Source organism: Delphinapterus leucas, chromosome X (assembly GCF_059928025.1).
Source record: "Delphinapterus leucas isolate spDelLeu-1000000601 "Yukka" chromosome X, BTC_Dleu_Yukka2, whole genome shotgun sequence".
Classification (NCBI taxonomy): Eukaryota; Metazoa; Chordata; class Mammalia; order Artiodactyla; family Monodontidae; genus Delphinapterus; species Delphinapterus leucas.
In genome coordinates, this window is record NC_143150.1 from 1,746,098 (window position 1) to 1,768,346 (window position 22,249).

Here is a 22,249-nt window from a genome sequence, read left to right on the forward strand (position 1 = left end):
TGTCTTCCTCCCTGCGTGGCCAAGTGGGAGGAGCAGCTGAGACCCTTCTTTCAGCTGAAGAACCACAGAGGAGCTGGAACGCACACCAACTAGGAGAGGGCACCCGTTAAGGGTTCTGAACAAATCTGTCTGAAAAACCGTATCTGAGCTCAAAGCATCAGTCCATCCCCCAGCCCAGCTCTGTGCAGGGCCAGAACCCAAGGCAGCACCGATCTCCTGGCAGCTGGGACTCGGGTCCCAGAGCTGCCTCTGTCCCAGGCCTCGCCGCCCCTCCCTGTCCCCGCCCCAGTCCAAGAGGAAAGCCGGGGCAGGATCTGGGCGGGGTCTGGGCGGGGTGGCGCCTATCTCCCGGCCTGCAGGTGGTTGTGGAGCTGCTCGGCCTGGCTCTTCAGGCGCTGGAATTCCTCCTGGATGAAGTCTGTCAGGGCTTTGCGAATCTCCACCTGAGGGGAAGGACTGGGGCTGGCCTGCAGCCCTCAGGGAGCTTCGCCCAGGGTCCCTGGGAGGCCAAGGGCACTGGGATGGGCTAGGACAGCTCTGGGATGGCCTGGGGGAGAAACTCACAGCTGACTTGTTCTCTGCCCGGAGCCGCTCGAGCACAGGCAGGGCACTGAAGGGCTTCCCAATCAGCACGGTGATTTTCTGTGGGGAGACGGGCCGCCGGTGGGCGACAGGAGCGGGGGGTGCCCACAGCCCCAGCACCCTGGGGAGCCAGAGGCCAAATCCTGTCCCCACCTTGCTGAGTACTCCCTCGGGTCCACTCTAACCTCTTTAAAACGAGGTGGTTGGGCTCAGTGACATCCAAGGGCCATCCCAGTCCCGGGGTCCATGCCCTAGTCATCCCATCCTGTCCTGTCCCAATCCCAAGGCCTGCCCCTGCCCCGGCCCCGGCCTTGGTGCCAGGAAGACACCCCACCCCGCTTCACTCCATTCCCCCTGCTACAGCCTCCTGAATCTGGCCTCAGTGGTGCTGAGTGGGAGTCATGGGGCAGATGGCAGACAGACAGATAGACAGACAAGGTCAGCAGCCCTACCCACCTGTCCAAAGCGGGGGAAGTAGGGCGGGCTGTTAGGAAGGACGTCGTTCATTCCTGTAGCACAGCAGACAGAAGGCTGGGAAGCAGGTGTGGGGTGGAGCAGGGCAGCTCGGGCACCCCCTCTCTGCCACCCAGAGGAGACCCACCCGCCAATAGGACCGAGCGAAGCCCCTTTCCCTGGGCCGCAGCCTTGGCTCACCGACATGCCACAGCGGCAGAATGACAGGATTGAGATGACATTCGGCGATCAGGCGTCCGATTCCTACCCCAGAGAGAGGCAGAAATGGTGGCATGAGTGGAGCTTCGGTGCCAGCCTGCGGCCGGGGCCACTCCTGCCCTCCCCCAGTCAAAAGCAGCTGCCCTGGGCCGGCACCTGCCCTTCCCGCCGCTCCCAACATGCTCCTCTGCCCCGCCTGCCACAGTCCAACCCAGCCGGAGGCGGGCCAGCGGCTCTTACCCCACTTGAAGCGCAGGAACTCGGAGCTCATGTTCACTTTCCCTGTTGAGAGGCAGGATGGAGGTGAGGCTGGGGGCTGCCGGGCGGCGGCGGGGGGGCAGTCCCACCCATATTCTTGAGAGGGTCACGACCCTGCCAGCCCCACTGACCTTCTGGGAAGATGTGCACCCAGTCCCCGTGGTTGAGCTTCTCCAAAATGAAATCCATTCCCTTCTGGTAGACGCCATCTCCTGCCAAGAGACAGTCCCTCCCTTCAGTCTCCATCCTCCAGGGCCCCCCCTCCGCCCTCCCTGGGCACGAAGCAGCAGCTCACCATCCCCCAGCGGGCGACCCACACGAACACCTTCCAAGGCCAGTCCCTCTCGGGCCTGCTCAGCTGCCTCCCTGATTGGGCTCTTGGAGCTTTAGGATGAGCCAACCCTGGGGCGAGCCTACCATTTGCTGCCTCTGGCCCAGTCTGTTCGTGATTTCCAGCCTCGCCTGGGCCCCAGATTCTGGACAGCGACCCTCTCCCCGGGGTCTCTGCCAGGCCAGTTCCCACAGCCACTCCTCACAGGCCCCCCAGCCCTTCCTGAGCCCTCAGCCTCTGCCGGCCCCGCCTTGAAGGGCTCCCCCTGAAAACTAGGCTCACCCTCAGCCAGGCCTCTCGGGAACGGGAGGATGTTTGACGGAACAGTGTCGCTGGGAGTTGGGGAAAACTCAAACCTGCTACGTGGAAAGCAGCAGGCTTGAGCCGCCCCCGATGCTAGCAACACTCGCCTTAGAGTTTCCCTGAGACCACGACACTGGACCCAGGTGGCCCGGCGGTCAGCAACAACACAGACATGAACGCCTAATGCCACGTGCTGGCTCTTGACTTGGAGGCACATGGGGGCAATCTGTACCCACGCACAGTTGAGCCTCACTCGTCAACCTTGTCCGTAGAGTGGACAGAGACAGAGAAGGGGGGGAGGTTGAAGAAGCGGGGTAGATATCCTTATGTTATCAAGTAAGGAGTAGAGAGCCGCAGCACAAAGAGGGAGAGAGACAGACAGACTGACACCAGGACGCTTTGGGCCAATGCACTAAGAAATGGACTTTCAACCTGTTCTCTGCAAGGCGGAGTCTTTGGAAGGTGCTAGATAGGGATCCAGGAGTCTCAACCCAACCCAAATGGAAACCCGGCCTGGCAGCTCCCTTAGGGGCTGGAGCTGGGGAGCAGTCACCCACTGCAGTTTCTCAGGGCATCGCAGCTGAGAGCAGCAGTTTCCCTACCTGGGCTCGCATTAGCCGGTAGGGGTGGGCTGCAGGGGCGCAGGCTCCTGCTCTACAAAAACCCACTGGTGCAACCGAGCCATCCAGCTTGGAATCAAAATTTACAAATACCGTGCTTTGGGAGCAACACTTCATAATGTTTGGCTTTTGCAAATGCTACTTCTACTCACTTGTATAGCTTGTGCAAGATCACTCTGACACTTCACGTCCTATCACAAGGCCTATGCTTGGGGGGAAAGGGGAATTTTCTGGAACATAGAAGCAACACATGCCAGATACTTCCTTTGCTTCAATACGTGTTGTTAGATCTTTGCTGCACGTCAAATGCACTTGAGAAACAGCTTGTCCCTGCCCACTTTCTCTCACCAGAAGGTGCTTCGGATTAAGATTTCACTTGCTGCTTTTATTGTGCAGTAAAACTTAGATGCGGGTCAAAAAGAAGAATGAGACTAGAAGTGGACACGGAAGGCCTCTGAGGTTGCAGAAAGGAGGAACTGAGACTCAGGGATGGGGTGCATGAGCAGAGTCGCCATCTCTCAGAGCAGTGCATGATAAACAACGCCACGGTCACTTGCCATGACACTGTAGCCTCTGCTTGTGTTTTAGTGAAAGGAAGCCGCCTCCAAAAGCACCAAAAACAGAAAGTGTTCCAGGTGGCTATCTCTGGGGAGTAACTAGGTCTGCGGATGTGGAGGGTGGGCGCTGCAGCTTTTCATTAAAGAACCTTGTTTATTTTTTGAGGTTACTTTATTGGATTTTACCATGTTTTACTTCCATCTACTAGAAATAAGATTTCCGTGACCTCCAACGCCCTTTGGTTACTTCCTCTTCACAACCCAACCTCTGGGAGGAGTGGCCAAACACACACCACCCCCCTCGCCCCGCCCCACCGCCCGGCCCACGCCCGCCCCCGGCCGTCTACCCCACACCCTGCCCCGAAGCTCCTGTGGCCGTCAGTCCAGAGAAGTGGCCTCTCCAGGGCCACTGGAGGCTTCCACAGTACCGAGGGGCCCTGTTTTGCTTCTTTCCTCTCTGGCCACTGCTCTCTGCTCTCTTGGTGGCTCGTGTCTCCTTCTGTGCCGAGGTGCTGTCCTGGACCCCTGCTCTCTCCGTGCTCTCCCCGTCTGCGATCTCACTTCTATGTTTGTGACTTTGTTTGCGGTTGAGTTCCCGGTATCTTTATTCCCAAGCGTTCTTTTGAGCTCCAGAGCTGTGCATCTCACTGTCTCTGGACCGTTCCCTCCTCAGGTGACAGGCTCCTCTCAACCACCATGCTGCCTTCCCCTAGTCCCATCCTCCCAGTGGCTCATCGTTACCAGACATCACCTAGTGTCATCTTTGCGTTTTCTTTTCCTCGCCCCCTCCTACACCCAACCTATCAAGTCCTGTCCACTCCGCCTCCAGAGCGTATCCCAAAGCCGTCTCGTCTCTGTTCTCTGTGGTGACCCCCAGAGGCCCAGCTACAATCCTCGACCCCACTTCTGCCCTCCAGGCACACTGCAGCCGGGGGCTCTCTCTCTAACCACACTCGAAAGCCCTGTCACTACCCTGATGAGAAAGCAGAGCCCAAATTCTTCACATGATTGTTCCAGAACCTTCACTTTCAGCCTGCAATGCACATTTTCTACCTTTATCACGTACCTCTCCAGTGTCTGCTACATGCTTCCCGTGTCTAGGATGCCTTTCCTTTCATACTCTCCCTGGAAAAATCCTGCTTCCCCAGAGGGAAAAGCAACCTGGATTTGAACCCTGGCTTTGCCACCTCTTGCCCTGTGACCTTGGGCCAGCACCTTTATCCCTGAGTCCCCTTATCTGGAGAAGGGGATGAAAATGGGCCCTACCTCCGGAAGCTCTCGAGAGGTGCTGATTATCGCTCAACATCACTCCCCTCACCCTACGGCACACGCCACCACCATCACACACTGATGACACCGCACTGCCATCAGTGAGTCTCTCTCAGCAACGTCCTCAAGAGAAGGAACGTGGATAACGCCTCGTCCACTTCTAACATCGGAGCCGGAGGCACACAATCCTCAGGCAGTCGCAGGGAATGCAGTGCGCTCCAAGAAGCCACTGCCACCCCTCCTGCCGCAGGATGAAGCTGGGCCTCACGCGAGTGAGGCAGTGGCCCCCGGCTCCCTGGCTGCCTGTCCCACCAGGGTCCCTCTACTCCCAGCACTGCCAAGCCAGAGGCATGGACCACCAGTCTCCCGGCCCCAAGGGAGGCCAGAGAAGCCCCCAGAAGCACCTCACCTCGGCACACGGGCACGCACTTGCCCAAGCTGAAGAAGTGGGAATGCAGCTCCTTGGTGAAGCAGATGTCTGCGGCCGCGGGGGTCCTGGAGCGGGGACAGACGTGGTCACCGCGGCCTCCCCTGCACCCTGCTTCTCTGCCCTGCCCCCAGCGTGAGGCCTGACATCGTGGGCAGTGCAGAATGGAGGCACAGGAGGGCCTGCGGGGCCCCACCCCGTGCCCTGCCTGGACTGCTGGAGGCTCCTCCTGGGCACAGTAGGGGGAGGGCAGACCTGGGCAGAGACGGGTGAAGCCTGCCGGCCCACCACAAGGGGCCCACTGCTCCTCACCAACGCATCAACTTCAGGTTCCAGATGTGGCGGAGTTTCAGGATCCCTGGAGAAGGAGAGCAAAGACTTCATGCCCCAACTTACCTTGTACCTAGGGGGCGCCGATTTCTGTCATCCTGTTTTGGGGAATGAGGGACATGGACAGCAGTACTACCATTTCCCTATGGTCCAAAGTGGCATCTTCCTGACCCTTGGGCTGGACCCCCAAGTTCTCCCGGGCCCCTCCCTCTCTCCCACCCCGTATGTCTTATTAGTCACCACAGCTGGTCTGCCTACCTCCCCGATACATTCTGATGCTGCCTATTCTTCTACCCATTTCCCCACTGTCACTGCCACCACCTTGGTCCAGGTTACTGGATGGCTCTAGAGCCTCCTTCCTGGTCTCCTGGAATCTGCCTGTGGCACCCTGCAGGCCATGCTCTGCCCGGCGGCAAGGGTGAGCTATGAAAGGCTCTGATTTGATCAAATGGCTTCCCACGAGCTCTACCTCCTAGTCTATAACCTCCTGAGTTCAGCAGTGGGAGCCCCGGGCACCCCTAGGAGGGCCTAGCCGCTCCGCGGCACGTGGGATCTTCCCAGACCGGGGCACGAACCCGTGTCCCCTGCATTGGCAGCCATCTGGGTTACTGGAGCCAAGCCACTCCCTGTGAAGTCAGCAGAGCAGGAACTTCTAGGTGGGGAAGCGGGCTCCCAAACGAGGCTGGTGGAAGGCTACAAACCCAGCCTGGGGCAACCCTGGAAACAGGACACAGGTCTTCCAGCCCCTAGCCCAGAGTTTCCTTGACAGGACACTCTGTGGTCCTCAGATTTGTTCCCAAGGCTCTTTGGAACCGTCAACAGTTTAGAGAATGGAGGGTCTGACACATTGGGCCTGATACGTCAGAGTAAAGAAGCTGTCAGACCTTGCCCTACGTCCATTCCCTCCAAATATCTGAGGCGCTCTCCAAATTACACTCCCTAGGAGGATGCTGAAGGGGCCACAAATCAAACTTTCATCCCTGGGGCAGGACATCCCAGAAACAGGAGTGCCAGAGCTATGCAAAGCAGCCCGTGAGGAGTGAGTTTGTTCTGCTTGTGTTTGGCCCTGTCCCAGGTTCCCTCCTTGCTTCCCCAAACCCAGCACACTGGCCCGTGTACCCCAGAGGTGAGGGTCATCCATGCAGGACTGGTGATTGGACACCGTGATGAGGGGTGTGGCTGGGCCTCGGTTCTCGATGAGCTCGTACAGAACCTCCTTGTTGTGGACGGTGAGGTGGTTCATGTACTCTGGAGGGAGAGCGGGAGGGTCGGGATCTTCGCTTCCTTTCCGGGGAGCCCAGAGCTCCCCACCCCCGGCCAAGCCAGCCCCTGCCAGCGCCCCCAACCCCGAACCCCAACTCTGGTTGGGCGTGGAGACCCGTGGCCAACCCTGCCTCGGCTTTGGGTCCACTCACTGGTCCAGAAGCAGCTGTAGGTGCCCACCAAGCCCATGACGACGCTGCTGGCCAGGGTCCAGGTGAGCGGCGGCACCGCGGGGAACGGCCATTTCACATGTAGGGGCATCTCCCCGCCCCGACCGAACTTCCCCCACCGCCCCCGGCGGCCCGGCGCTCCCCCTGCCCTGGGGCAGGCTGTGGGGCTACTCTAGGTCTGTGTCCTCAACCGCTCGGGGGATGGGTCCCTAACAGGCCCGCGCCACAGACGGGCGCCGCGGCTCGGCGCGACAGGGGACTCGACCAAGGTCACCTAGTGGGTCAGGCCAGAACCGGGCCCGTCCCCGATCTCTCGCCACACACTAGCCGCCCTGGAGCCAGGAGACGGGGTGCGCACTGAGGACCTAGCGCGGGCGGGAGCAGCAGCCGCGAGGCCCCCGCACCCGCCGGAAAGCGAGCCTGCGACGGCGCCGGGCTCTACCGCCGTCTGTCGCAAAACGCGCTCGGGCCGCTTGACGGCAGCGGGGGCGGGCCCGCGGGCCGCGTGGCCCCGCCCCGCTCCGGAGCAGCGCGGATTTGAGGTCACCCGCCGGCTGCAGGTCCGTTTTGTCTCATTAGTTCCTCCCCGGTGAACTCTCTGTGAGTAACATGGGGTGCGCAACACGATTACCTGACACCACACAAAATCGGGGCTGGCTTCCCTGGTGGTGCAGTGGTTAAGAGTCTGCTTGCCAATGCAGGGGACACGGATTTGAGCCCTGGTCAGGGAAGACCCCACATGCCGCGGTGCTGGCAGCTAAGCCCACGTGCTACAACTATTGAAGCCCGCGCGCCTAGAGCCCGTGCTCCGCAACAAGAGAAGCCACTGCAATGAGAAAACCGTGCACTGCGCACAGCAATGAAGACCCAATGCAGCCAAAAATAAATAAATAAAATAAATTTATTTTAAAAAAAAGGTCGGGGCTGGCGGAGCACTTTTACTTTAGTTTTTTTCCCCCTTTGTTTTCATTAATTTCGTATAACACGGAATTAACCATTTTATAGTATTTTATAGCATTTTATATTACATTATTTTATGTATGTAACATATGTAATGTTAAACGTTATGTATTGTATATGTTACATTATGTAACTTTACATAATTAGCTACATACAACTTATTTTTTGTTTTTTTTTGCAGTACGCGGGCCTCTCACTGTCGTGGCCTCTCCCGTTGCGGAGCACAGGCTCCGGACGCGCAGGCTCAGCGGCCATGGCTCACGGGCCTAGCCGCTCCGCGGCACGTGGGATCTTCCCAGACCGGGGCACGAACCTGTGTCCCCTGCATTGGCAGGCGATTCTTAACCACTGTGCCACCAGGGAAGCCCTACAACTTTATATAATCACAGTGTTACAGAACTGTACTATACTTATGTATGTATGTAATATAATGTAACATGTGATGCAATATGTAATATATAGCAGCATATAACATACAATAGGAAATACTATATATATTACAGTATTTTATATCGTTTAGTACACCCACAGTGTTGTCAACCACCACCTCTAACTAGGTCCAAACATGTTCATCACCCCAAAAAGAAAGCCCTGTAGGCGTTAAGCAGTCTATTTTTTATTTTTAAAGCAAAGTATAATTTTATTGATTAAAAAATATTTTTCCCGGGAATTCCCTGGCGGTCCAGTGGTTAGGACTCGGCGCTCTCACTGCCGAGGGCCTGGGTTCAATCCCTGCTTCGGAACTAAGATCCAGCAAGACGCGGAAAAAAAAAAAATTCCCAGTCTTCGGCTCATCACCACCCCCAATCCATTAGCACGGAGGTCCTGCCAACGGGGACATTGCCCCGAAGACCGCACTACAACCATTCAGTAAGGACCCATCGCCCGCCCGCAGACACCGCCTGAGTCCCCCACTTGTCCCATCAGCGACAGTGCAGGACCCCCACGGCGCACTGAGCTGCCAGCGCTCTAATCTCTCAGGTACAGTTTTTTAGTCCGCCCTCGGCTTCCACCACCATGGCCAGTTCCTGCGCCGACTGTCGCTCGCTTTGGGTATTCAGAGCGCTCAGGAGTGCGCAGCCACACCGGGCCCGGCCCGAGGACTTGGAGATAAGGCCCTTGTCCTCGGGGGTGCCCAGGCTCGCCGCGGTGCTTCCCTTTTTCAGGCACGCCTCCAGCTCTGGAGTCTTCCCCACCGTATCCTTCCTGCAGGCGGCCGGGGACGGGGGCTGAGCGCCGGGCCTGGGAGAGTGTAGAACAGAGTCTGCGCTCGGGCGCCCGCAGCTCCTCGCTGCGCGCCCTGGGCACAGGAAAAACTCTGACTCACAGCACGGTCATCTGCTCAAACCCTCCCCAGCCTTTGCCTCCGCTAGCGCCCTGTCCCACCCGGGCGGGGAAGGCGGGGTCTGGTGGGAAAGTGGGCGGCCAGGTCCAAGCCAGGCCAGCTGCCCAACCTCCTGGCGGCCTCCGGGGTGGAGCCAGGGCCGGGCCCGCCCACCGGGAAGGGTGGGGCTGCCGAGCCAGCCCTGACGGGTGGGGAGAGTTGAGAGTCTGTTCCTCTGTTTTCGTCTACGGTCCCTGCCCAGGCAGACGCTGTGATTCCGTGGGGAGTCGCGATCCGCTCACAGCACAGGAAGGTGGTGTGGAGACGACCCGTTCTGCACAGGTATGGGAGCCCTCTGGCCAGAGGGAAGGAGGAAGTTGCCCCCAGCCTGTGAGGGAAGGCGAGAGGGGAAGGGAATCCCAGGGCTGGGGCAAAGGGCTGGTGTTGGGAGTCCGGACCGACTTTGGGCTGAGGCCAGGAACTCTCTAGTTCTTTTCCTCCGCCAACCTGGGAGCCCCTGGCCCCAGAGCCTCCAAGCCTGCCCTTGCCAGCCCAGGGCTGCCTAAAGGCCTACATACATCCCAGAATAGATACCAGGGCAGGGGACCCAAACTAGCATGAATGACAGAGCAGGTGGCTAGGGAGAAACAGGCATGGAGCCCTGGCAGGCACTGAGGCAGGTGACAAAGCAACAGAGAAAAGCAGGCAGACAGAAGTAGAGGGACTTACGTCGCTGTATGAGGGCAACACCAACAGGGAGTTGAGCAAGGGCCTGAGCCCAAAAGACAGGGCAAAGAGAAAGACACTCAGGAAGAGGGGTGCTCCAGCTGGTAAGATGAACAAGTAGGGCTCACCAGTAGTGGGGGGGATGGGGAGAGGGGCTCCATCACACACTGCAGTGTGGTGAGTTGGTGTATCCGAGATCATTCTAAATGCATACGCCCTTGAATCCAGCAATTATACTGCTGGGAGTTTGTCTTAAGCATAATGTCTGCCAAGTGAGGAGACAGAGATGCACGAAGATGGTCCTTCTAGTTGCTAATGGCGGTGAAAAGTTGGAATCAACTCTAAGGTTGAACCCTTGTGAACTGCTCGTGGGAATGTAAGATGGGGCAGCCACTGTGGAAAATAGTATGGCGGTTCCTCAAAAAAGTTAAATATAGGATTACCATATGTTCCAGCAATTTCACTTCTAGGTATCTAACCAAAAGGATTGAAAGCAGGAACTTGAAGAGATATTTGTACACTCATGTTCACAGTAGCAGTATTGACAGTAGCCAAAAAGTGGAAGCAATCCAGTGTCCATGGATAGGTGAATAGATGAACAAAACGTGGTCCATCCGTACAGTGGAATGTTATTTAGAATTTAAAAGGAAGGACATTCTGACATGGATGAAATGAGCACATTGTGATCAGTGAAATCAAACGGTCACAAACAGACAGATACTGTAGGACTCCACTTGTATGAGCTGCTCAGAGCCAGTCAGATTCCTAGGGACAGAAAGTAGGATGGGGGGGCACGGGCTGGGGGAGGGGATGTGGGGGTTAGTGTCAAATGGGGACAGAGTTTCAGTTTGGGAAGATGGAAGAGTTCCGGGGATAGATGGTGGGGATGGTTGCACAGCAATGTGAAGGTGCTTCATGCCACTGAACTTAAAAATGGTTAAGATGGTGAACGTGATGCTATGTGTATTTGACCGCAATTAAAAAGAACGAGATTGAACCGTACATGCTGATGTCGGAAGGTGTCCACAAGAAAGGCAGGAAATGTGTGATGCTGGCAGCTCTGGGAGGCTGGTGCTGGGCAGCAGCAGGATGGCATCACTTTCTCTGTCGCATATTACCATGTCCTTCTGGAACTAGAATTGAGCCCAACTGGGACCTGAACCTGGAGCAACCTGGATTCCTCTGGAGGGTTCCAGAAGCCCATACACGGCCATGCACTGCTTCTGCTCCTCCTCCTGGCTGGTGGGGCTGACACCTTTCACATCTGTGCTTTTAACACCCAGCGGCTGACACTCAGCAAGGTGGCCAGGGAGCCTGTGCTGGACACCTTAGTTCAGGTAGGTTCATCACTGCAGAGAAGCTGTGCCCCTAAGGACCATGGCCCAAAGCCCCCTAGCCCTACCTGACCAGGGGCATGTGCCAGAGAAGAGGGGACATCAGGAGACATGGTGTGGAGACATGGAGCACCTTCCTTCCCTGTCGCTGGCCTCAGTCTCCTCCATAAAGTGGGTGTGGTGTTGGTGGAGATGGCGTTCAGTCTTCTCCCGGGTCCCTTCTAGCCTCGCTGCTCTGTTTGGCCTGCAGCCAGCATGTCATGCCACTCTTGGCCGCGCTGGTGCCGGGCCCCCAGGGATACCACCCCTCTCCCAGGGTGGCTGGCACTGAGTGGGGCTGGCCTTCCTGGTGTCCTGCAGATCCTGGCTCGGTGTGACATCACAGTGCTGCAGGAGGTGGTGGACTCTACTGGCAGTGCCATCCTACTCCTGCTTCGAGAACTCAATCGGTGAGGAGGGCTCTGTGGGTCTAAACTGGGGGCCCCACGGAGCCTCAGGACCGCTGACCCGAGGTTCCCCTTTCCTGGCAGATTTGATGACTCTGGGCCCTACAGCTTCCTGAGCAGCCACCTGCTGGGGCGTGGCACGTACAAGGAGAGATATGTGTATATCTACCGGTGAGTGCAGATGGTGACCGGGGCGGCCTGGACACTTGGCCCGGCATGCGGTGGCGCAGTAGCCCCAAGGGTGGCCCTCACCTCCGCATCACACTTTTTCTCCTCAGTGGTTTTACCCTGGGGTCTTCTTGTCCTCTACCCCAGACAGCTTTAGTGCCCATGTGTCCCTCCAGCAGGTGGCCTTCCTTCTGCAAGTACAGAAGTGGGGCCCCCCGCCTCTCTCCTGTGGAAGCCACAGGGGCTCGGGGTGAGGCTGGCTCCCTCTTTGGGAGTGACTGGTTGCAGCTTCTGGGAAGAGGCTCACCAGGGGCCTGTCGTGGGTCCTGGGCAGACCCAGTTTCCAGAAACAGCCCTAAGTCCCTGGGAGGATAGCCTGGGGCGGGGGTCAGGATTGAGAGGGCAAGGGTGGCAGTCAGGGAAGGAGACCTGTTCCTATATATAGATGAAATTACATAATGTCTAGAATTCACTCCAAAATGACGGGGGAACAGAGACACGCCCATACAGCAGCACCGCTCCTAACAATCTCAAAGTGGAAGTGATCCGAGTGTCCGTCAGCTCGTGAACAAATAAACAAAAGGCGGCCTCTCCCCGTAGCAGAATATCATTCAGCCTAAGAAGGAAGGAAGTCTGAGCCGGGCTGCAGCCTGGATGGACCTGAAACATGTGCTAAGGGAAAGAACCAGACACAGAAGACTATGTATTATTGGATTCCATTCACATGAAATGTCCAGCAGAGGCGATGTACAGAGACAGAAGACAGATCAAGGGCTGCCAGGGGCTGGCGGGGAGGGGAATGGGAACTGCTCATGGGCGAGGTTTCTTTGGGGTGATAAGAATGTTCTAAAATTGATTGTGGGGATGGTCGCACAACCTTGTGAATGTACTGAATGCCACTGTATCGTGCATTTTACGCAGGTGAGTTTTACAATGTGCAAATTATATCTCAATCTAGAAGAAGTTCTAGAAAGAAAGGCTAGGCAGGCTGTGCTTACATGAAATGGAGCTGCTGGTGGAGGGCTTCTCCCTGAGTGCCAGGTCTGATGTGGGCACTTGCAAACTGAAACCAGTGGTCCACCAGGTCACACAAGGCGCAGGTCCTGGATTCCTACGTGTACGACGATCAGAATGACCTCTTTGCCCGGGAGCCCTTTGTGTGCCGGTTCTCTTTGCCCAGCAAGGGTAGGTAGGGATGAAGGGTGGCCCCCTATGAGGGAGCAGGAATGGGGGTCTGGTGGGTTCTACGGGGCCTTGGGGGGGACTGGGCAGAGGGGGGCCAGGAGTGGCTGGGAGCCCTCTGTCCCCGGGGCCTTGCAGTCCTTCCCAGCCTGGTGCTGGTCCCACTGCACACCACGCCGAAGGCCGTAGAGACGGAGCTCAACGCCCTGTACCACGTGTTTCTGGACGCCTCCCAGCGCTGGCAGAGCGAGGTAGGGCTGGGCCAGTTGTATGGGAGGGAGGGGGACAGGACGGCCAGGTGGCCAGGCCCGACTGCTGCTTCCCTCTCCAGGACGTGATCCTGCTTGGGGACTTCAACGCTGACTGTGCTTCACTGACCAAAAAGCGCCTGGATGACCTAGTCCTTCGGACTCAGGCTGGCTTCCACTGGGCCATCCCTGATGGCGTGGACACCACGGTGCGGGCCAGCACCCACTGCACCTACGACCGCATAGTGCTACACGGGCAGCATCTCCAGAGCATGCTGCGCGGCGCAGCCGCCTTCGACTTCCCCCGGAGCTTTGGGCTCACCGAGGAGGAGGTAAAGGGGTGAGGCAGGAACGGGCTCATGGGGAAGCCCCTAGGCCCCGAGACTGATGCTTTGTCCCGCTGCCCACCCCCAGGCCCTCAACATCAGCGATCACTACCCCGTGGAGGTGGAGCTGAGCTGTGCGGTGCAGGGGGCCCAGACCCTCAGCCTGGCCACTCTGTTACTGTCGCTGCTGCTGCTCCTGTCCCCCCAGCTGGGCCTGGTGGCCTGAAGCCACCGCATGCCAGCTGCCCACAGTTGCGAGGACTATGCCGTTTTCTGGACTCAACCCCCCCTTCTATCCTGCCCTGCCACTCCTCTATGTGCCTTTGCTTTGGCTTGTGTTCTTTGGTTGGGCCTGTGCTTGGCATGAGAATGTGGAAGAGGAAGGCAGGAGCCCTGAGGCTGGAGCCACGCCACTCTAAGCCCAGGTAGTGTCAGGAATGAGGACAAAAGGCAGGCTCCAGGGCTGGGGTGGGGGAACAAAAATCCCCCATGCTGCAATGAAGATCCCACGTGTCACAACTAAGACCCCGATGCAGCCAACTAAATAAATATTTATTGTATGACAAGACCATACACGCTGAGAACAGAAAGCTAGATTGCAGGGATATTACATGTGTGTAGCAGACATGGCAAAGGGTCACCTTTATCATACGTGGGACTCACATGAAGCAAGACCCGACTAGATACAGGGACGGAGCTTAAGAGTTCACACACACACACACACATGCGCGCGCGCACACGGTAAGTAGTCAACAGGAAATGTTTAAGTTCATTGTAACCCAGCTAGCTGCCCTGACACCTCTGAGGCTGGTTAAAAGCATCTACATAAACCACTTATACTATCTACAAAAAAGTTACCATGTATGTGATCCCCCAGGGGAAAGGGATACAGGATACTACAGCGGAAGTAACAATGACCCCACTTAGTGTTATCAGAGAACCCCTCCTTCCCCAGCTCCATTTCCCAGAAAACAGAGCTCATTAAAGACGGCTAGCAGGACATCAGAGCCGTTTAAGTGCAAGTTATGTTTTTATGATATAGAAGCATCAACTTTAGGTTAAAAGGTAGTTTTAAACTTTAGAGATGGCAGTTGCTAAGGATTACAAGATGCCAGAGGCCTCTCAGGGGCCGACTGCTGCACGCAGTCACAGCCAGACTGCAGCAAGCCTCTCCGGCTACTATGCTGGGCTCTGGAACCAAATCCCTTTAGGGTCCTCTTCTCCTGGGCTCACAGCCCCAGGCCACCCCACCTAGCAGAGCTCTGGGACTCAGCTGCTCTTACAGCAGGGTGGCCCTGGCAGTTGGTGTCAGATAGCACACCAGGATCCCCTGGGCCAGAGGGCACTGCACGCTATTTGCCCAAAGGTCTCTTGTCGCCAAGCCCTACCTCAGCCATAGGAGCTTGATATCAGGAGTAAAGGGCCCTGGGAGTGAGGCCCTATAAGGGGTAGTGGGTTAGGCTTAGGATGGGGTGGGGTGACGAGATTTCTCAACTCTGTAGATGGGGAAATGTGGTTAGGCCCAGAACAAATGTTTACTCCAGGGGTAACTGGTGAAAATACAGCCAGAACCATGTCTGGTCTGCTTCCTTCCTCCCCATGTCCAACAATGTTCCTGTCCTGGTCTGGGACCCTTGGGGAAGAGCTTCCACAGCTGCCTGAGACCCCTTTCCATCACTCAGGGTGGGTGCTTTACTAAGGAAGTGCTCCATGCACATGCAGGGGGACTTGTGAACCCACTGCCTGGGATCTAAGGCAGGTCTAAGTGCTGGTCCCGGTGCTGGCCCTGCTAAGTGCCAACTGGCCAGCTTAGTGGTCAGCCTTTTTCTGAAGAGAAGAGACAGCAACCCTAGGACTCCCAAAGGCTCCCCACCCCCCATGAATCCAGATGCAAAGACAGGAGAAGAAAGTAGAGTTTATTAGTGGCCATAGGTGGGGAGGGGGCAGCGCCAAGGCTCTCACGAGTGCAGGGCCCGCCATTTGTCCAGCGGGCCACGATTAGGGATGTACTTGACCCCACAGCCATCCGGAATGAGCCGCTTTTCTGCCACCATGTTTTCAAACTCATCTGCATTAAACTTAGTAAATCCCCACTTCTTGGAGATGTGGATCTAGAGAGAGACAGAAACAGCCGAGTCAGGAGGCCTGGGGACAGGAGCAGGGAAAGGTGAGACCAAGGCTGTAGCACTACATACCTTCTGGCGGCCAGGGAACTTGAACTTGGCCCTGCGGAGGGCCTCAATCACATGCTCCTTGTTCTGCAGCTTGGTGCGGATGGACATTATGACCTGGCCAATGTGGACCCTGGCCACTGTGCCCTGGGGCTTTCCAAAGGCACCACGCATACCTGTCTGGAGCCTAGATTGGAAACAGCACGCCAGTCATTAATGTCCACCGGAAAGGGCTGTCTCCAGGGTCCCTTAGGGCAGCCTGTACAGGCAACAGGCCGCACACACTACCGAGGAGGCTGCTGTTTGCAGCCACTGCGCACCGGGCCCCCATGGGGAAAAGAGCACAGTCGGCTTAACTGGCTGCAAAGAACACAGAGAACCCTAAAACAGACTAGCTAGAATCCCTGCAAGGTGCTACTGGGCTCATCTGAAAGCCATCCAACCTGTGACCACGCCAGCAACCTGCCTGCCTGCAGCTCATGTCATTAGGCTCAAAGAGGAGCTCCTCCGGCAGAAGCACCTCCCTCTACCTGTTTCCCAGAGCCATGACGCCTTTTGTGTTTGTCTCTGGGACTGTCCACTGAAGTCCACTTGCTAGCCCTTTGGCCTGGCTTTGCTATGGGTGGTTGACTCTTTGTGAGGCCACCTCTTTGCCCTGACTGATGAAAAAAATAATCAAGCCCAGGCTTTAAGATATGGGAGAACATCTGAAAAGGCCAGGAGTCTCAGGACCCAGCTCACCTATCAGCTCCAGCACAGGACAACATCTTGTTGATGCGGATGACGTGGAAGGGGTGGAGCCGCACTCGGATGTGAAAACCATCTTTGCCGCAGCTTTTCACCATGTACTTGTTGGCACAAATACGGGCAGCCTCCAGGGCTGTTGGGGCGGGGGAGGCAGCAGAGTGAGACAAAATGGCACAGAAGCACTTACCATGGCTCTCTGGGAACACCTGTATTGGCTGGGGGAGTTTAGTAAAGAGGCTCACGATTGGCTGCTCGTGATTAATGACCTGATAATTCCAGTGCAGTGAGCTCTAGGTCTGGCCGGAGGCCCACATACAAGGGACCAGGAATGGTGAACAAGGAAACCTGCCTCACCTTCAGAGGAGAGCTGCTCATATTCATCCGACACCATGTGGCCACAGAGTGGGAACTCATCCACTTTTGCCTTCTTCCGCCCCAGGTCAAAGATGCGGATCTTAGCATCTAGAAAAAAAATCTGGTTAGTGTGTGTGTGTGTGTGTGTGTGTGTGTGTGTGTGTGCCATAGCCACTGGGTCAGTGCAGCCAAACCAGTTTGGGGGCTTTCCCACCACTTACCAGGGACACCTCGGCAGAAGCGAGACTTTGGGTATGGCTTGTTCTTGCAATACCGGTAACTGCGGGGAAGGGGAGGAACCCAAGTTAGCAGGGATTCACAAGTGAACTCCACAATAGGCACTGAGTTCTTCCTCAATCTACGACCAAAGGGGCGTTGGGAGAGGGGGAATGACACATGTCATCTCTAAGCTTGGTCTTCATTCCTAGAAATTTGGTGCTAAAGCAAGATGTGGCCAGAAGTTAGGACACCAATGCTAGGAGATTATAAAAGTAAAAAAACAAACAAACAAACAAAAAAACCACCGTCTATGCCCTGTTGTGTTTTCAACTTCCTATAAGGCTAACATCCTGAAACGGACTTTCTCAACTTAAATACTGCGAAGAGTAACACACTTCATAAAGTCCTTTGGGCACGTGGCATTAAGTCGGCCTCCAAGCCTCGTGATGGGCGCCCCCTGAAGGGCACACGAGGCGGCTGAACACGCTTTTCTGGGACTGCCCTTGGCGACCAAGGAGCCCACACGGCACGTCGCCTGGAAATAAGACGGGGATGGCACACAAAGGCCCTGAGGGCACCGAACCTAAAAAGCAAGCGACTTTTCAGCTCTGAAGGCGGGATGCAAGGCGGACGTCGCTTGTAGCCCTAAAATGGGGCTAACGTATGCAGACCTGGGTCAACCGGCCACTCCAACGAAAAGAGGGAAGCGGTAAACACCAGCATGAATTTATACAACCAAATGGTACAAACGAAGACCTAAAGCGACCTGCAAGTTCTTGAAGAATACGCGGGGTCCGTTCCCAGGACAGGAAAGCTGCACTAGGGAGACCCCACCCACGGTTGCTTTTAGCAGCCAAAGGCGATTCTCCCCCCCTTTCCCAGCAGCGAAACAGGCACTCACCAGCGGGCGGGGCGGCGGCCCATGGCGACACCAAGATCTTCAGTGGCTGCAACAAAACATACAAGATCGGAAGAGCAGTCGAAGACAGGCCTTGAACTAGAGGAGAGAAATGGCAAGGGTACCGCACGAGCCACAACGGCCGACTACTCACCGCGCCGAAGGGAAAGAGACGCTCTTACGCCTGCGCAGGCCTTATATAGGCCGTCTCTCTTCACGCGTAGGAACCATAGAGTCCGGGTGCGGGCGGATAGACACTCTGTCACACTTCCGGACCGTAGTCGCAGCGGTGCTCTGCGCCTGCGTGCGGGAGTGGCTGGGCACAAGCGCAGAGCGGGGAGGCGGCTAGGTCCCGTACCGCAGGCGGCCAGCTGGCGAATGGGGCTTCGCCACATCGGCGAGAGAAGCCGGCTTCCGGCTGGCCATTGTAGGCGTAGAACTCTTGCCCGAGGCTTTGCCATAACTGTAAAAGACGTATGTTCCTAGAGTTGAAAGAAGGAAAATGCCGAATGGGGCTTACGGCGGCCGCGCGCGTGGTCCCGGGCATGGCGGAGCCCGGGACAAGCCCTCTGTACCTTCCCCCTGCGATCCAGAGCCCAGCAGGGAGGCGCCCTGCTGAAGGCTCTGCCCACGTTCATTTGTCGACCGGGAGGCCGGAGCGAGAGGCCCGCCCTCGCCCCGCCTCCGCAGCCCCCCCCGGCCGTAACCGAAGAGTCCTGAGCCCTCTTGTTTGCGAGCTGTACGGCAAGTCCTCCTTTCCTGCAGACCCGGGGCGGGGCCTGCGTCGGCCCCAGGAGGTCTGCGCCCTCCCGCGAGAAAGGCCAAGAAAAAGCCGCCCCCCAAGATCCAGGGCTCAGGAGAGCCCGTGAGCACCGTTGGGCCCGCCCTGACCCGGCAGAGAAAAGAGACGTTGTGCTCCCCAGGGTGACTTGGAGAAGGGGAAGAGGAAGGTGGCGAGCCCACCCAGATGGCAAACGAGCACTGTCACTCCTTGTCCGGCTGGGCCCCAGTCCTGGCCTCTGAGAGCTGCCTTGATCTGTACTCCTGGGAGCTTCCACCCTCCCGGGGCCCAGAATGTGGCACCCACCCCCACACACAGTTCTTTCCCCGCCCACTGAATTCCAGCGCCTCCTGAGTGTGCCTCTGAGATGTTCTAAGGTAAAGCACGGACCCTTCCCCCGCCCGCCCAAGAATACATCCAGAGAAGTGTCCAGAGCTAGTACCCATACCACCAGGGATCTAAGTATCCGCCAGAGGTGCCCACGCTTCTAGAGCTGGGGATAGCAAGAAGGTAACAAAGTCTTCCCCATGTCACTTGACAGGTGTGACACACCTGTTCTTCTCCAGGACGACCTTTCACTTTAGTGAATGGGTCCTTTAGGAAGGCTTGGGAAGATTTGCGCTGTGCACTTCCAGCAATGCTGCAACTAGGTCCTTCCCAGGGAACACGGCCTCCCCTTCCATCAGGGGGCTCTGGGTCTGGAAACTGGGTGAGAAGGTGTGACTCTCCACGGGGGCAACTCAAGTCAGGTTTTTGCTCCCAGAACTAGAGGATTTAGGGTTATACGCATCAAGCAGTCCTGTAGCAGGCTGCCCAACTATTTCCTTCTTAGAGGCTCATTTTCTTTACTTTTTTTTTTTTTTTTTGCGGTACCCGCGCCTCTCACTGCTGTGGCCTCTGCCGTAGCAGAGCACAGGCTCCGGACGCGCAGGCTCAGCGGCCATGGCTCACGGGCCCAGCCGCTCCGCGGCATGTGGGATCCTCCCGGACCGGGGCACGAACCCGTGTCCCCTGCATCGGCAGGCGGACTCTCAACCACTGCGCCACCAGGGAAGCCCTAGAGGCTCATTTTCTGTGCCTTGCTCACCTGGCTCCAGCCCGTCATTCTTGCTTTTCCTGGAACGTGCCAGACTGTTCCTGGGGTCCTTAGTCCTTCCGCTCGTGTTCCTGCGCTAATGGCTCTCTCAGCGCCTTGCTGAAAAGAGCTGCTTCTGGACCTATCCCTGGAACACAGTTGGGGGATGGAGTGTTCAGGCCGGATATGATGAATGTACTCTCAAATTCCTCTCTCCCTAAGCCTACGGATTCTGTCCTGCACCTCCTGTCAGGGCATTTCTGGCATCAAAACCCATGAAATGCAGGTCAGTAGTAGGTCCAAGCCAAGCATGTGAGGTGCTAGACTACACACCAGCTGTATGTCCTAATACTTTTTTATTTTAAGATTGATTTATTTATTTATTTTTGGCTGCATTGGGTCTTCGTTGCTGCGCGCGGGCTTTCTCTAGTTGCGGCGAGCGGGGGCTACTCTTCGTTGCGGTGTGCGGGCCTCTCATTGCAGTGGCTTCTCTTGTTGCCCAGCACGGGCTCTAGGCGCGCGGGCTTCAGTAGTTGTGGCTCGTGGGCTCTAGAGCGCAGGCTCAGTAGTTGTGGCGCACGGGCTTAGTTGCTCCACGGCCTGTGGGATCTTCCCGAACCAGGGCTCGAACCCGTGTCCCCTGCATTGGCAGGCGGATTCTTAACCACTGCGCCACCAGGGAAGCCCCTGTCCTAATACTCTTAATCTGGAACCTCTAGTAAATACACTGTCAGTTAATCCACCCCATCGAGTGGCCCACCTCACCTACTGAGTCGCACACCCTGAGAACCTACTACCACAAGCGTTCAAATACAGTTCAGTTGGTAGATATCAGTGAAGTCTGGAAAATATTTTTTTAACATCCTTGTGGAAAATATGTATTGACCTATGAGCTCTTTCCTCTAGGGTCAGGCTTTGGTCTGTCCCCCTGGATCACGCTGTGATTAGGCCCCAGTTATGGGTCTAATGGCAACAGGGTGTGGTGGCACCGGTGTGGAGGACAGAGGGTGTCCCCTTGCAAGGCATCTGCGCCAGGTGAGGTGATGACACAGTCCTCAAGGGAGAGAACAGCAGCCTGCCAGAGACGGGAGGGCAGGCTACTTCCACCCGCAAGGGAGGCTGCAGGGGACCGGGGGCTTCCCGACTGTCAGCCTCCACCGAGGGCAACCAGATGTCCCGATTCTAGGCTTCAGGGTCCCACTCCTCCAGCCAGTGCCGTACCCTTCGCACGAGAAACATGGAGAGGCTGGGAATTCAGGTGACCTTGGGATTCTGCAACCCGCACAACGATGCAGGTTTCGTTTGTGTTTGTAGTGTTTGATTTCCAGTACCGTCAGCCCTGCAGGTTACAGGAGGAAGAGAATTTTTAGGGCTGCCATGGAAGTGCTCTGGCTGGCATACTGTGCCTTGAGCTGAGAGGTAAGGAATCGGACCTTGTCAGTTTTTTCTCTGTGCACTCCCGGGGACACTGTGGAGTCACCCCACACACAGCCTTGATCCCCAGCGTCCCCTCCACGACAGTTCAGGGCAGCAGACGCTGCGCCTCCCCCGGGCACTTGCTGCACTTGGCCCTTCATCCCAGTCAACCGCAGGGGAGAGCTTGACGAGTGGTGAGGCCCCCGCCAGGTCATGGGTGCCTCGAGCCCCACTAGGTTACCCAGGGATCGGAGGGCTGGAGGAACAGAGATGGTACAGGAAGAAGCTGCCCCCCACCCCCAGAGCCTGGGAAAAAGGGAGGGGGTTGACGTCATCTGAAGCCTAGAAGGCAGGATAAGGGGCCTTGAAGAACAGAGGCTGGATCTCTGAGGAGGGGCTGCGGCAGTTTCTCAGGGAAGGAGAAAGCAGCAGCATCGCTAAGAGGGGGAACGGGACAGGAGGGGCAGGAGGTGATTTCCGAGGCACCACCTATCTTCCAGGGCACTGGTTCCTTCTTCGGTGGCATCCGATCTGTGGTTCGATTCATCTGTTGAGATTTCTATTTCAATGACTGTGGCTTCGTTTTTAATTCCTAAAGTTCTTTTTCTTCTTCACATCGGCCTGGGCTTTTAAAATTAGTCTTATCTTTGTGGTTCCTTCCTTGGTATCTTTGTTTTGTGTCTCGGAGGCTGCTGAAGATTTGGGGAGCTGGAGCAGCCTTCTATCACAATAATGCAAACGACTTGTAAATACCCATGAGAACTGCTCTCTGATCTCAGGAGAATCCAAAGGTAATGTCAGTCTGTGTTTCAAAGGCCGCCCCCCCCCCGCCCCCTCCCTCCATTAAGCACAAGAGTAGAAGGTGTTTCTCTTTCTCACCCTCCTTCCTTTATGGGCTGGCCCAAGGCCAGGGCGGGGATAGTCACCAGGACTCGCCTCTGATGCCTTCAGGACAAGCTGATGTGCCACACGCACCACGGCCTGGGAGCCTCCCTGCGAGGGAGCAATCCAGATGCAGCGCCTCCCCGCAAAAGGACGTCAGGCTTAGAGGCCAGTGTCCTTGATCCACACCTCGCCTCGGCCACCTGCTAG

The 22,249-nt window shown here is 56.8% G+C and overlaps 3 protein-coding genes and 1 non-coding gene across 4 annotated transcripts; 1 reads left to right on the forward strand and 3 right to left on the reverse strand.

The window, feature by feature from the left end:
• Positions 1-235: 235 nt before the first annotated feature.
• Positions 236-7,211, reverse strand: TAFAZZIN (tafazzin, phospholipid-lysophospholipid transacylase). Its single transcript, XM_022566617.3, has 10 exons — positions 6,765-7,211; positions 6,469-6,597; positions 5,332-5,377; positions 5,002-5,087; positions 1,644-1,724; positions 1,495-1,536; positions 1,237-1,299; positions 1,039-1,091; positions 565-642; positions 236-443 (listed from the first exon to the last, which is right to left on the reverse strand). Exons 1-10 carry the CDS (start codon positions 6,871-6,873, stop codon positions 342-344), a joined length of 789 nt encoding a protein of 262 aa, XP_022422325.1. The 5' UTR covers positions 6,874-7,211; the 3' UTR covers positions 236-341.
• A 3,741-nt stretch (positions 7,212-10,952) lies between these two features.
• DNASE1L1 (deoxyribonuclease 1 like 1) lies at positions 10,953-14,062 on the forward strand (the record flags this gene model as incomplete). Its single annotated transcript, XM_022566640.3, has 7 exons — positions 10,953-11,129; positions 11,487-11,575; positions 11,657-11,743; positions 12,825-12,925; positions 13,061-13,173; positions 13,254-13,502; positions 13,585-14,062. Coding segments are annotated over 7 exons (954 nt in total), but the record flags the coding sequence as incomplete, so codon positions are not given.
• Positions 14,063-15,391: 1,329 nt separating this feature from the next.
• RPL10 (ribosomal protein L10) lies at positions 15,392-18,049 on the reverse strand. Its single transcript, XM_022566609.2, has 6 exons — positions 17,889-18,049; positions 16,990-17,048; positions 16,769-16,876; positions 16,409-16,547; positions 15,692-15,854; positions 15,392-15,607 (listed from the first exon to the last, which is right to left on the reverse strand). Exons 1-6 carry the CDS (start codon positions 17,909-17,911, stop codon positions 15,455-15,457), a joined length of 645 nt encoding a protein of 214 aa, XP_022422317.1. The 5' UTR covers positions 17,912-18,049; the 3' UTR covers positions 15,392-15,454.
• LOC115802455 (small nucleolar RNA SNORA70) lies at positions 15,899-16,033 on the reverse strand. Its single transcript, XR_004022928.1, has one exon. It is a non-coding gene; the product is annotated as a small nucleolar RNA SNORA70 (small nucleolar RNA).
• Positions 18,050-22,249: the final 4,200 nt, after the last annotated feature.